Source organism: Anoplopoma fimbria, chromosome 1 (genome assembly GCF_027596085.1).
Source record: "Anoplopoma fimbria isolate UVic2021 breed Golden Eagle Sablefish chromosome 1, Afim_UVic_2022, whole genome shotgun sequence".
Lineage (NCBI taxonomy): Eukaryota > Metazoa > Chordata > Actinopteri > Perciformes > Anoplopomatidae > Anoplopoma > Anoplopoma fimbria.
The window spans coordinates 23,688,836-23,704,201 of record NC_072449.1 but is presented as its reverse complement, the minus strand read 5'-3'; the positions used below and the strand labels follow the sequence as shown (position 1 = coordinate 23,704,201).

Below are 15,366 nucleotides of genomic sequence, written 5' to 3'. Positions count from 1 at the left end.
CGCCCAAGTGCAACAAAACCGTTTGCTCCCAGTGCTGAAAAACACAAAGGGGTTGCGGGGGGGGTTGAGCTGATCCCAGCTGACATTGGGCGAAGGCAGGGTACACCCTGGACAGGTCACCAGACTGTCGCAGGGCCTACATATATAGACAGACAATCATTCATGCTCACATCTACACCTACGGGGAATTTAGAGTCATCAATCATCCTAAGCTGCATGTCTTTGGACTTTGGACAGTGTTAGCCACCACACCACCGTGCGGCTCCCTAAATGAAAATGAAATGTAACAACAGGTCAAGCTGAACGAGGAATAATTTTACAATAACTGTTATGATGGCAGAGAAATAGCCAAAATAGAGGGTGGCCCCTGTGTCAAAACAGCAAGGGCTATGTTACAGTAAGGCTGCAAGATAATAATCACAAATATAATCAATATTGAGATTGTGATTTCTCATTGATTTTAGAGACAATGTATTTTTATGCACTTTGACATATAAATAAACAAAGCACCACTTTCACTTTTTTATAATACTTGTTTTGATCTTGTTTTTACTATGTCTCTTGTTTGCACTATCCTCTCTGCTGCAAATGTATTATCTTATCTTATCTTTTGCTACATTCCTGCTTCTTTACAAAGCTTAGCATCAAAACAAGACATAAGGTTCTTCCCCCATGAATTCAGTGCAATTGAGTTTTTTCCCAAAAATGAGGATAGCTAGTACAAGATGGGCGACTTGTTCTTGCCATCTTCCAGTATGGTGTGTGCGAAGACAAAACATCTCGATCGCCCCCTGATGGCTGTCTGTTAGTTTAGAAAGCACTTTATTTAGTATGCAGTTTTCTATAAGCAGAATACGCATTTTAAGGGTCAATATTGCAGTCTATCATGTTCATTTATTAAGCCATAATTGTGATTAATAATAAATTAATAGTGCAGCCTTATGTTACAACATGTAAACATCAGCTGTGCACTTAAGATCAGACTGGAGGCATGACCACTTAAAAGATGGGGACTTGTACTGGCAAGTCATCCTCCAGCCAGCTTCCAGGAGGTTTCATATAACATCTCATTTCAACTTCCTGAATCAGCTGTTCCTCATTCAGTGCGGCTTTTAAAGCGAGCGAATAGAAACTGGGCATCTGACAAAACTCAGCTCAGAACAATGCGCTGCGCAGAAACGCAGTATCATAAGCATAATGCGCAAAGATTTTTGATATTTCAATAGTTGGAACCTATTTACTTATTAAGGAGAATATTCAAATGTGTTTTTGGCAAATTTTGACAGCCCAAGTTGGTTACAGGTGAAGTTGGTTCGTCAGTGTAGGTCACAATTACTGTTTGCCTTTGTTTTATCTAGAGTTTGAGTTCAAGGTGTACTTATTGTCATTCGACAACAAAGGGTCGCAAAACTGCCTGAGGTTAGAAGTTGCTCTTACCTACAGTAAATCTGGCTAACCTCGTATGATCATTCCTGTCAAACTACTTTTTAGCAACATACAGTACATGTGTTCTCAGATCTCAGCAGTTACTTGGAGGAGTATATTATGTTATCATAATCTATGGGACCAATGGCAAAACCTATGGAAATAACATCCAAGTAGCAATGAGCCACAATGACCAAGTGAAGAGCAATTCACTTCAAACATTTTAACTGTATTTTGATGTATAAATGTAATATTATTAATGTTAAATGGGTCTGTGCCCCTAATTAAAGTGTAACCTTCCACCGCTAAATGCACATTTTTATAAATTTGCTAGAAAATGTCAATATTAAAACTAGCATTGATGTCTTTCATCATAGTGCAGTTATATTATTTAGTTTATAGCTTAAAAGAACGTGTTTACGTGTGCAGCTGCTCTTGAAAAAAAAGAGCCGTCATTCTCCGCTCCAAGTGGTTAGCAAGCAGCCTAAGATGCTCCAGACGTAGACTAGTCCTCTTCCCTGCTTCGGTAATTTATGAACAAAGGCTGAAGGGCAGTGTTTCATTACTGTTTAATGAGTGCAGTAATTCATGCCCGTTGCAAGCACTAAACTTCCTTACTGTCTCGAATGGGCCAATGGCAACATTACCAACATTCACTGAGTATTTAACGTCCCTTCTCAAGGTCACATTTGAAAATGTTTCATTGACATGCATTTAAAAACTGCATTGGCATACTCTGCCAAACACACACAAAACAATCTATGAATATGGATTGCTATATAACTATTAGATAAAGACACAATGAAGAATATACGTGAAACAATTATTCATTAATGTCTCAATGGACTGATGCCCTCAACAGCAACCATTCCCAAACCTATCCAAGTGGAAAAGGAGAAAAAGAAAAACAATTTAACCATTGCTTGTGTGCAGCAGCAGCCATAGCTAGGACATTTGTGGAAAATGAACAAAAACTGTAACAGTTGGGACTTTTCTTTAGCACTTGGGAATGACTTCAATAAATCTTCTACTGGGCCCTGCATTTTCTGAGGATGGTCTCTGCCTTTAAACACTGAAACTGGAAGAAGTCAATAGGCAGTGTGGAGCCATTTGTTTGCTATTGTTACTCTCTAAAGAGGCAACCAGGGAAAAGCAGACAATGCCTAACCCAGCCCTCCCAGACCAATGCTTTAGTTTCGTGAGGCCTATAACGACTGTCTCAATCAGTTAAACACAGGATAGGCCAAGTGGTGTATTGCTTGTTTTATAGCACCTCTTTATCGCAAGAAATATTTGTGCAGTGCGAAAAACCATTAGTCCTTACACCAGCTCTAATCTACCCCCTTCCTTCCTAGCATTGTATCCTGTGAGGGTGTGAGGCTTTTTCAGTGGGCTAATTCATGGTCGAGACAAACACAGGCTGACAGGCCATTAAAAAGGGGCGTACGGGCCTCTTTCACATGTCACCGCCCTCTTCATAACCCTTTTCTCATTGCTCCCCCATAGCGAAGTGACTTCTTTGCCCTTCCCATCCAGGTCACTTTTCATTAAAGATCCATGCTTAAAAGAAAAAGATCAATAGTGTTGACATACAGAGTGTCAGGATAGGTTACAACCTCTCATCAGAGTTAACTACAGCTATGCTGTAGAACTTGTGAAGGACAATGTCTGCCACTGTGTATCGTGGCAACACAAACACGCCTACACTACAGTGTCCTGCCTCATTGTGTGGGATTTGTTATTGTTTGTTGTGGGGGTTTGAGGTAGGCTATTTCCGATTGTGAACACAGTAGTATGGACCCAGAGATGGGCAGCAATGTCATTTCTTCTATGCAAGCAGAAAATGTTTGACAAAATGTTCAATTATGGAACAGAAAAGGACAATTGAAAAAGTCACAGATAGTCGCAGAGTAAAAGAAAGGGCATTTTTCAAGCTGCTGTGAGAATAAGTAACTTTTGTCTGTTTTCTTTGTAGGGGAGAGGCTACGATCAGTCTTACTCAATTAGAGCTTAAGTGTATGACATCTCTGACACGTTAATGTTAATAGGGATTGCACTGCACTCACCATCCCACCACAGTAGTGGTGAAAATTGCACTGGGATAGGAAGGTTGCTTGTGTCAGGGTCTGCTTTCTCATCAAGTACATCCTTACTGCTCCTGCTCTCTTTTAGATAGCTGAGTGTTCTCAACAACAAAAAAAACGTTATCTTGTCTCAGAAGCTGACAGCCATGAATGAATGTTTAGACATTTACTACATAAAACAATTAGCCAGCCATCACGCATTGACAATGGACGCCTTTATACATTCTGAACAAGTGCTGTTTTACGGTTGGCCTAGTATCTGTTTAATTGATTTTAGTAAATGAATCACAGCATCCGCTAAAATCTACCATCAAGCCAAACAAAAGACAGCATAGACAGGCTACCAATGATACTTCAAGGTCCAACTCTTCACATTAGCCTTTGTGATAATAATCGATAAATTGTATGTTGGCATCATACATTCAAAACTGGCAAACTTTGGTCAACTTTGGTCTCACTGCGTCCGTGGGCTACTTTCCCACTGCAAAGATCAGCCAACGTGTCCCTTACAACTGTGCTCCAAAACAATCAGGTGAAAAGAAAAGGAAATGTAATTTTCCTCATCGCAGTCTCCTTAACAATGCTCAAGTGTAAAACCAGCAATGAACCAGACATACTATACACATGGCCAGTTTAAACTCAAGAAATAATCCTTCAAGAATCATGCATTGTTTTTAACACATGCTGTTCTCGTCAAATTTACAAGTAATTCCTTTGAAAAAAGTAATAATAAAGCCCAGCTCAATTTCCATTCATTAGGACAGAAATAGTTCAGGCCTTGTTTGTTGGAGCTTTGCTGAGAATAGAGAATGGGTTCTGTACTAATCACAGACTCCACTGCCCTTCACTGGGTCTAAATGAGCTACTGTACTTTCATTAGGCTGACCTAACATAATGGAAACATAGTTTCCCATGTGCCACAGAGAGCCCAGGGGAATTACGCTGTTTTTCTTTCAAATGATTCCCATCATTGTCCAATTTTAGAGTTCTTGTGTTACGCCTGTGTATGTCAACAACCTTTTTGTTAAGGGATCGACATGATGTCAGTGAATGTCACATGTAGGCTGCAGGCTATTATGGAATGTTTAGAGATTGGTATGTTTTGTTGTTACAGAGTAAGAGCTAAGTGGGATACTGGTAGGCAGTGATATCCAGTAAGATGCATGACAGACTAAAAGCAAACAACATAAAGTTACAAATGTGCCAATTGAACATATATACCGGCCTTTTAATGGATACAAGAAAAATGAAAAAAATCTTTATTTGTTAGTATTTGTTATTTAGTCTTTCCTTTAATATGTTGCTCAAATGGCGAATTTGCATTTATCTTGCACCTCATCTATTGTTAAAAAACCCTATTAGCAGATGTTTTGATTTTTTTTTAACTAATCTGTGTTCAGTAAACTGTTTAACTCATTCGTTTTTTCTTTGTGTGTTACATTTTTGTGGCGATGCAGCTCCCGCCGTCTACATAATCTCTAGAAATGAGCTAATGTACAGCAGCTTGTAGAAATCCATTGAAAGAGGAAGGTGTTTTGTACTTTCTTCCGCAATCGGCATCACCGCATGTCAGCAAACGCAACTCCACAACAAGGGAGGAAGTAGAGCAGTCCAACAACAATCTGCCTCTGTACCCGATGGTCAATAAAGCAGTAAGTAGTTTGGTCAGTGTGGCATTTCAGCAGCATTATCCTGGTCAGATGCAGTCCATTTTCCCAGCACACCCACTTTTCCCGGCAACTCTCACCCTGATTCTGTAACAGATTAAAACCTTACTCTTGATTTGTACTTACCACCCACTTTGAACGGTGAGAACAAGGAGAAGTAAGTGCCTAGGTCACTGACTACAGCGCATTTATAGTGACCTCGCAGAAAAACAGGAATATATGTATTTGACAACATGCCAATGCAAATCATTTAGCAAACTGCTCTTACTGTGGTGAAATGTTATTCCCCTACATCCTGTACAACTTAGTCTAGACTTCAATCGAAGGGGAATATTGTCAACACCCCTCTTTGCAATGTACTACACACCTCCCTCCCACACTGTTAAGTCCACAGAGAATCAAGAAAAGTCATTAAGGCAACATCCAAGTGTATTTTTTCTGGGACTCGGGTTACATGTCTGGTTTGACATAGTGTTACCATAAGATGAGCTTGGATGTAAAAGACAAATATTTTTAGTGCATAAAGGCTGTAGTACTCCCATTTAAAGTTGGTGTTACAGCTCTGGGTTGTCGAATAAACCTGAATAAATGACTTAACCTTTAAACTGTGATACTCTCCTCTTTAAATGTAATTCAATCCATGCAATATGATATTCTAACATTGGTTTTAAGCCCTAAATAGAACTCGCCGTTTTGTTATGATCATTTTCGCGATTCAAGTAGAGGCCAAAAATACCAACCACGTTGAACTATCATGTTTGTCGGTCGTGAGCAGTAATCTACGAGGCTACGCTTGTGTGACAGAGCAGCTGAGCTGATGTAAAAGACAGTATATATTATATATTCTACCTTCTCTCATCAAGACTAAACAGAAACAAAACCTGCAGTCTATTATGTATTATTTGATACAGCTTTAATTGAAGAGGGGCTTTGTAATCAGCTTTGGAGTCTTTTTTTAAAATGAAGAGGGCATCAGCAACTAAAGCAGACAAATGTTAACTACAGGGGATAATGTGGACAAGGGGGGGTGGTGTAGCGGGGATGACAGGGGAATACAGAATAATTTGGCTGAATACCAGCAGGGACACAGTTGTGCAAAATCCTGTTCAGGCCATTACCGCAATATATCTGCATCAAGGACCAGGGCTGCTCAACAAGCCAATAAAGGGAACTGTGGAACAGGGGACATGTCTTTCTTTCCCTTGGTTTCGGTGGCAGATGTTATCTCACACACACTGAGAGCGGAGGGTGAGTGCTGAAACCTAGAAACCTTGGACTAAAGTTCCGACAAAATAGTCAAAACTAACTCCAATCAAATCCTACAGTGTCAAATCCAACTGATTTTGTTAGTTAAAACTGCACCCTCATGTCTACAAGATAAGTATGGGACCATCAGAGACATTCAGTGAGCATTTCCTGTTCACTAGTGGTTTTGGGCCTGTGATTCTGGGATCGCAAGTCCAATACTATCTGTTTTCCCACTTCTAAATTCAGTTGTATTTCATAGATTAAAAATGTTGTATGTATAAAATATAACAGACACAGATGGTGAAGACTAGATTACCTTTACTGCTTGATTGACTTTGCTGAAATGGTCGAGATATCTTGAGCAAAATGCTTTTCCCCCCATTCTTAACACAAGACAGACAGTTGGACACTAAAAAACAAGGTGCTAGAGACCTAAGAACTAGGATTTAGGTGAGTGTACTGAGGGTCCCAAGCTGCAGGTGCGCTGAAAACATTTTCGGGAACAAAAAGAGAGTAGACTTGGCCAGTATTAAGGTATTACGGTAAACCAGGGAATTTAGAAATTCAGAAGGTGTGATTTTATTACCCTCAAAAATACAGACACTCCTCTTTCTATTGAAAGTTCAATGTTTTACATGCTCCATAGAAATAAGGGGCAGCGTTTCACCTCCACTACTCGGTCCATACAATCTAAATTTAAAGTCATCAGTTATCAAAAAAAGCTAACAGAAAGGAAAGAACACGCAACATTTTGCCAAATAGCTGAAACAAAAATAAGACAGCTATCTTACAATCTTCTTTATGCTATAGTGTACTCTACCACTAACTTGGGGCTGTAAGGTCTGTGTACATTTTGAAAGTATTTTTATTGGATTAAATCAAAAGTGGCAGAAACGACGATACAACGATTTTCTGCTGCGTCAGTATCCACCAGGGCAACAAGTTTCATGTGGTCCTCAAACAAGAACCTGTGGAAGAGGGGCGCTTATTTCCTATGTATTAATTATTCTACAGGCAATAAGGATTAAAACCAAGCAAGACTTGACTCTTGTCATGTGCCGTGTACTACGGTGAAATGTCAGGAAGGTACAAAGGTTTTAAAAACAATACAGTACTACACTTTACAGCCTAAGTCTCCGAGACATTCTTTCCATTATCTACAGTATAAAATATGTGACCGATCCTTGTGTACAAGCAAATAAGACAACACTACTGAGAGCTCACTTGCCACAGTCAGCACCTCCCAGTCTTTGACTGGTGGGTGTTAATAATCTCCCACTTGGGTGGTAGGGGGTGTGTCAGTGTATACAACTGACTGTGTGCGCACCCCAAACATCATAACCACCTGACAGCTGAATGAGTGAAACAAATAAGAGGGAGTGGTGAAAAGCAGCCACACCTGTTTCCCATAACCCCGGTGCTCCCCTCATGGGGGATTCAACTGCTGACTGTGCACATCCTGCATGTATACCTCTTTAATATGGACTGTGAAGCCACAGTGTATCCGAGTGACCCTAACCTCAGGGAAAAATCCTGACTCCTGAAAAACAGCAGGCAAAAAGCGGTTTGAAAAGGTTTCCCTGTGTTCATTCACAGTAGGTAATTAGCCATGGAAATATCTGGAAGTCATTTTACTGTGTAGTTTCCTATGACTCAGTGATTTAAATAGTCAATTCCTGTCTTTCCAAGATTTATTCAGTAGACAAGGCATACTAGCTAATACGCAGTAAAAAATAGCTTACCTAATAATATCATTTTCTATGTTTTTTTTGGTTTGCATGTTACCCCTTTTCCTCTCAATTTTGGATTGCTAATTACCCATGCACTGTGGTCCTCATGACTGGTAACACCCAATGTTGGGGTGAGGAGGAAGTAGATACAAAATAATGAAAGCCGTCAGAAGCACTGTGATTTACTCGCAAAACCAGGCGGTTTGATTAAAGGTTGAGACTGGTGTATTTCTATATTCCCATGGACCAAATTCAACTTAGCATTAGTCTGCAATGCATTGCAACTTCCATACCCTGTCTATGGCAGCAAGCCCCTAACCCATTCATTCCTACAGAAGATGCAAATCCTTAAAAGCAGGGTCAAACAAATATGAATTTAAATTGAAAAGAAAAAAGAAGACCTTTCCCAAAAACAGTTGGGCACTGTAGTTTATAGCAAACTAAACCAGGACTAAATGAGCTATGCATCTGTTGGATACTATAACCTCCCATTTTATGAGCTAGCTAGTATTTATGCAGCATTGTGTATGTGGGATTGACTCAAAATAACCTAGCGGCCGTGACAATCATGATACTTTAGGTTCATGTCACCCAGTGCAGTGGTGTGGCTCAATTATGTGTTTCTAGTTTTTGGACCACAATGGAAGAATAAACCGAATCATGAATTGGCCTTCAATTCATTGTTGTTGTCATCTCATGGGGATTGTTGACAATAATAAAAAATATATATATACACATCGCCAGCCTTATACTGCTAGGCAAAATATTTCACATGCCCGAGAACAGTTAAATCCTTAGCCCGAGACATCTGTAAAACTGTTGACACCTCAACTGCAAAGATAGAATTACAAATCACAAAACAAATAGTTTTACTTGTTTACAAGTATAAATATTTGTATTGTGATTTTTTATTCTTAATTTCTCTAAAACCTTCACTTCACCAATGCACATAGGCAAACAAGGAAGAGGAGAGAGTTTTTATTTGTGGAGTTAGTAACTTTCATTGGAATTAATGGAAATTGGTGCAATTATTCGTGTGTATTCAGGTTAAACAGGTTTGTGCAGGCAGTCCTAAATGGTCTTGTGAAAACAGTGTGCTGAAAGTAATCAACAATCTACTACCGTGTCCCAGTGATGTCTCTTTATTCACCCTAGCTACAGACAAGACTATGGAGAAGCTAAAACTAGGGTTAACAGCTCTGAATTTACTGATGGACCACCAGGGAGCAGCTTGCCACACAAAGCCTCTGACAGTCAGTCACATCTGTCGGGGGAAGAGGAAGCAAAGGGTGGAGTCAACAGAAGCTGGTGACCACAGCCTGCTCCCTTAACCCCACACACACACTGCCTCCATGCCCCACAATAAAGCAGCACACTCATCTGCCGTTGGCCCTCCTTCAAAAAGAAAACACTGCATGCATTTAATGTGATTAGGAGTTATAAGTCTGCTGCTTCACAGCTGAGATTTAGGATGAAATGAGAGGATCAGATGAATGCCACAGCTGCGACCCACAGATGTGAATCCAATGCTAAAAGTTACTTTAACGCCCTTTCTTGTATATAACTCTATGGAAAATAACTAGTGTGGATAATTAACACCAGACATCAGTGAAATGTTGGCATCTGCAGGCAAATTTAGTCAATGGACCACAAGTTGGCCTACTTTGCTAAGTCATGCTTAAGCTTAACTAACCCTTGTCTGAAGAAGACTGACTGAAAAAATGGTAAAAGTATCAAGATAATCAAGTAAAATTTATTGTGACAGAATTTTACTGAGTGTGATAAAACATTGTTATTTCCCAGAGAAGCCAGGGAGGTCGACAGGTAACTAAATACATATATAACTTAAATTGTATGTTCATACTGATAACGACTTTAAGTTATCCAACCACCTGTCCCAGACAAGTTGCCTCAAAATCAATGTTGGCCTGATCTGCCCTTTGCCATGTGGTGAAAAAGACGTAGCTATTTGATTCATATTTGCAATGACAAACCTATTTTCTTGGCTACACTATACTTTCAATTAATAACAACTGGAGCACATTAACTTGAATGAGGAACAAATGTGCTCAGTCAGTGCACTGCTTTTTCATATCTATTTCTGTTTTTGAGTCTGTAATTTAGGTGGTTCCATTACAACATTATTTATTTAGATTATGAATCATGCGGCCCCAAGAGAAGAAACCACAAAACTATGGTCTTAAATTACAGACCTCTCCGCCTGTAGCCACGCCTTGAATAAATCCCCTCCTCACAGCCCCGTCTACGCTACAGGGAATCTGAAAAATGACACAGTCAAAGCAGGTTTTTGACACAAGTCCCCCTGCACACTTGTGCTCTGCTAAACACAAAACAGTAGGCCTGGGCCACATGGGCTCCACCATATGTTATTGACAGTCAAAAACCTGCACACGTTTCTCTTCCAAACACGACACCAAAACTAACCGTTGTTGGCTGGTTTGTCTTCTGTGTTAATAATCTGCTCGTTTGGCTGTCGAGGTGACTAGTTGAACTGAAAACCTGCAGACATACAGACATGGCACCAAACAGCACGCTTGGCGCTGACTAATCTATTTAGTTTGCAACAATTTGTTGTTTATCAGTTCCCTGTGTTGATTTATGAACCAGTGTTTTGTGGTTACAGACAGAAAAAAGTATGGTACGAAGAGGTCTCTGTGAAAGTAAGTGTTGCGAGTGTGACTGTGCTCATGACAGATATGACACTGGTGGCAGCTGTACAGACACACATACAGGAGCTTGACCCCTGAATCTAGCAGGCCAATATCAGCCTGTATTATTGCAGTTTTCGGTATAACAGAAATGCCAAAGATATGATTGAAGTCATTCAGAAAAAGTGTCTCTTTTACATCGTTTGCTGAATAATGAGCACTAAGAAGTTTATCAAATACACCACTGAGTTAATATAACGGTCACAATTCATTAAACTATTTAAAGTGATGCTTATTTTAAAAAAGTAAATGCTTGGTTATTTCGTGTTTCTTTAAAAACATGAATATATCCCCCATGTGTCATATATGGATATCAGCATGTGCCTAAGTTTCTGCCTACTAAAAGAAAGCGATCTCTCAATCAATTAATCATTCAATCTATATTTATATATATATTTTCCCAGGTTGCCACTTTTTAAATGGAAATATTGATGGTTTCCTAATCTAGAACGTTTTTTTTTTTTAATTTACTTATGTTTTATACTTAAAGAGATGACCTATTAATTGAGAAAAACAATCTGAAGATGATCAATACAAAAACAGCTGCTGTCCCACCATTAGCTGTCACACTCAGAAGTCACTTATTACAGTGTTAAATGTTTTTATGTCCCCTTTTTTTTTACCATATCTAAACTGAATGTATGGCCCTTGCATCAGGAAAACAAATGGTGCATTCCTGGGCAGTATGTTTACTCTGGCATCCATCAATGTGTGTCTTCTCCTTGTGTTTTAGCAGGCCTGTCGTGCCGTGTATCCCCGGCCCAGCAGAGAGACGGGACACACGGCACAGCTCTCCAGCTCGGGACAGTCCTGGGACTAGAAGGCAGGTCAATACTCCCAGAGACTCTGCGACTGCAGTGCCTCCCTTAAAAAGAGACGTCTTCATCTCCACTGCCACCCTGGAGAGGTCCACGCCGCCTCTCCTGCGTCACGTGTCCCCCCCCTCCCCCGGTCTGTGTCCGACGACGACTTGGCAAACTTTTCACAAAGGAGCTCCTCTTTGCTCCCCGTGGGTGACAGCAGCGATGTACTGGCTTTGGTTTCTATTTTAGTACCACACGAATCAATGCTGCTCCTCAATGAGTGTGTGTGTGTGTGTGTGTGAGTGGGAGGAAAACCACCCCCCACACACACACACACACACACACACACACACACACACACACACACATAGACGTGATGTGACACGCTGGACATAACGGTAGTAAATGTGCGTGTAATTACCACGAAATCATAAAGATAATCTCCTGTCCCGAGTGATCGCGGATGGGAATCGGACTCTCGCCCGTTGCCGCTTTACGGACGTACGTTCACACGAGCCGTAGTTAGAAACGTGAACGGAGTTGTGTTCAAGGCGGTTCAGTCAGTCAACGGCTAGCTGGCTGCCTGCCTGTCCTACAGACGTTGACGGCCGTTAGCTCGGATGCAGCTAGCAGGCTCTGAACAGCACATTCCCTCACGACGGGGACTAACGGTAGACTAACGGTAGCCGCGTTCGGCGTTTTGAATCGCGGACTAACGGTAGCCGCGTTCGGCGTTTTGAATCGCGGACTAACGGTAGAGGCTCCGGTGTAACTTCTTCCTCAAAAGTAGCATGGGGCAACAAAAAAAAACCCCAAAACATGTCAAAGAAACCGTTAACTTACAGGTAAGTCCGTAAAAGGTGAGAAGTGATGTTAAAAGTCGCAGTCCGTTAGATGGCAAAGTCCTCCTGAAGGGCGATCTGTTCTCCATGACTCCGGTCTGTGTGTGCGCTCTGGCACTCTCCGCTCCGTCCTCCTCGCTCGCCTGTGCTCTCTGTGGCTACTGGCTCGCGCTCTTGTGGAGCTGCTCTCCATAGCGACCGATCCGCGTGGGCTGTACCTTCTGCTGGACGACAAACAAAACACACACAGGCTACGCGCGTGCACACTGAAACACAAACAGACACTGGACACTTCTGAGAGGTAATGACAATGGTGATGGAAGTTGTTATATTAACTTGATGGCTATCTATCTATCTATCTATCTATCTATCTATCTATCTATCTATCTATCTATCTATCTTTATATCTATCTATCTATCTATCTATCTATCTATCTATCTATCTATCTATCTATCTATCTATCTTATCTATCTATCTATCTATCTATCTTTATATCTATCTATCTATCTATCTATCTTCTATATCTATCTATCTATCTATCTTTATATCTATCTATCTATCTATCTATCTATCTATCATCTATATCTATCTATCTATCTATCTGTCTATCTATCTTTATATCTATCTATCTATCTATCTTTATATATCTATATATCTATCTATCTATCTATCTATCTATCTATCTATCCATATATCTATCTATCTATCATCTATCTATCTATCTATCTATCTATCTATCTATCTATCTATCTATCTATCTATCTATCTATCTATCTATCTTTATATCTATCTATCTATATATCTATCTATCTATCTATCTATCTATCTATCTATCTATCTATCTATCTATCTATCTTTATATCTTCTATCATCTGTCTATCTATCTATCTATCTATCTATCTATCTATCTATCTATCTATCTATCATCTATCTATCTATCCATATATCTATCTATCTATCTATCTATCTATCTATCTATCTATCTATCTATCTATCTATCTATCTATCTATCTATCTATCTATCTCCATGTACATTTATGTAAAGGAACTGTATTGAAGTACTTGTACATTCATTTTACTCTTATACATTTATCTGAAAGCTTTAGTTACTTTGCTGATTCAGATTAATACAAAAATATTGTCAACCAATATATTATGGTATGCAATAATCTACCCCGCAGTATATACCAGCTGCAACATTAAAGAGGTGTACACATTAATGCATCAAAAATGATAATCCAGTATATAATATATGAGATTCTGAAATGAGCCATTCTGCGTGATGAGTACTTTTACTTTGAGTACTTTAGAAGGCCTATCTTTTAAAGCTTACACTTTTGTACTGAGGTAAACATTTAAATGCAGGATTTTACTTTTACTTTACTTCTACACTGTGTCATTGCTACTTTTTAAAGATCTTAGTAGGCTTAGTTAGTATAAGTAAAATAAAAGTCTGGCATTAATAAAATAACTTGAGTAAATATGACAGGCTTATGTAAATGTTCTCATGTCACATAGAATGTGTCCAAGATTTTTTACCAGTCAGCGTCTTTAAAAAGACGATTAAGTGTTTTATAATAAATTAAATACAAAACATGGCTATCATTGGTCTTTACTGGTAGAACATCCAGTACAATGTTAAACATCTACCATATACAGGAATCAGCTCTGTATACATTCCCTTTATTGCACAAAATCCATAACCGTCTTTATGAAGCCTGTAAAACCGGGGCACCCTCCTGGAGCCAGACCTGGTAGGGGAGCTCGCCGGCGAGCGTCTGGTGGCCGGGCCTTGGCACATGGGGGCCCGGCCGGGCCCAGCCCGAAAAAGCTACATCGTGCCGCCACCCTGTGGGCCCACCACCCGCAGGGATAGGCATTGGGGTCGGGTGCAATGTGAGCTGGGCGGCAGGCTGGGGCGGAAACCTGGGCGTGCTGACCCCCGGCATCACAGACTAGCTCTAGGGACGTGGAATGTCACCTGGACTTTTTCCTTTTCCGGAGTTGCCCAGGGTGAGAGGCGCCGGGCGGGTGTGGGGATACTCACAAGCCCCCGGCTGAGCGCCGCTGTTCTGGAGTTCTCCCCGGAGAACGAGAGGGTCGCCTCTCTGCGACTGGGAATCGCAGGAGGAAAGTCTCTGACTGTTGTTTGTGCCTATGCACCAAACGGCAGTTCGGAGTACGCGGCCTTCTTGGAGTCCTTGGGTGGTGTTCTGGAAAGGGCGCCGACTGGGGACTCCATATTTCTTCTGGGAGACTTCAACGCTCACGTGGGTAACGATGGAGAAACCTGGAGGGGTGTGATTGGGAGGAACGGCCTGCCCGATCTGAACCCAAGTGGTGCTTTGTTGTTGGACTTCTGTGCTAGTCATGGACTGTCCATAACAAACACCATGTTTGAGCATAGGGAGGTTCATAAGTGTACTTGGTACCAGAACACCCTAGGCCAAAGGTCTATGATCGACTTTGTAATTGTGTCATCAGACCTGCGGCCGTATGTCTTGGACACTCGGGTGAAGAGAGGAGCAGAGCTGTCAACTGATCACCACCTGGTGGTGAGTTGGATCAGGTGGCGGGGAGGCTGCCGGACAGACCCGGTAAACCCAAACGTGTAGTGAGGGTGAACTGGGAACGTCTGGCTGAGGATCCTGTCCGCAAGGTCTTCAACTCCCACCTCCGGAATAATTTCTCGTGCATCCCGGGGAGGCTGGGGACATGGAATCCGAGTGGGCCATGTTCAAATCCTCCATTGTGGAAGCTGCTGCTAGGAGTTGTGGTCGGAAGGCGATCGGTGCCTGTCGTGGCGGCAACCCAAGAACCCGCTGGTGGACACCAGC

At 41.1% G+C, this 15,366-nt stretch overlaps 1 protein-coding gene across 2 annotated transcripts in view; it reads right to left on the bottom strand.

Moving 5' to 3' along the window:
- Nucleotides 1-12,704, bottom strand: part of nectin3a (nectin cell adhesion molecule 3a) — a 32,117-nt gene extending 19,413 nt beyond the window's left edge. The window contains exon 1 of one of the 2 annotated variants that reach the window (XM_054597770.1): nucleotides 12,530-12,704. In XM_054597770.1, the coding sequence (XP_054453745.1) occupies nucleotides 12,530-12,617 (88 nt within the window). In that variant the 5' untranslated portion in view covers nucleotides 12,618-12,704. The remainder of the gene's footprint in view (nucleotides 1-12,529) is intronic. The other variant, XM_054597761.1, reaches the window with a different exon arrangement.
- Between the last annotated feature and the right edge of the window lie 2,662 nt (nucleotides 12,705-15,366).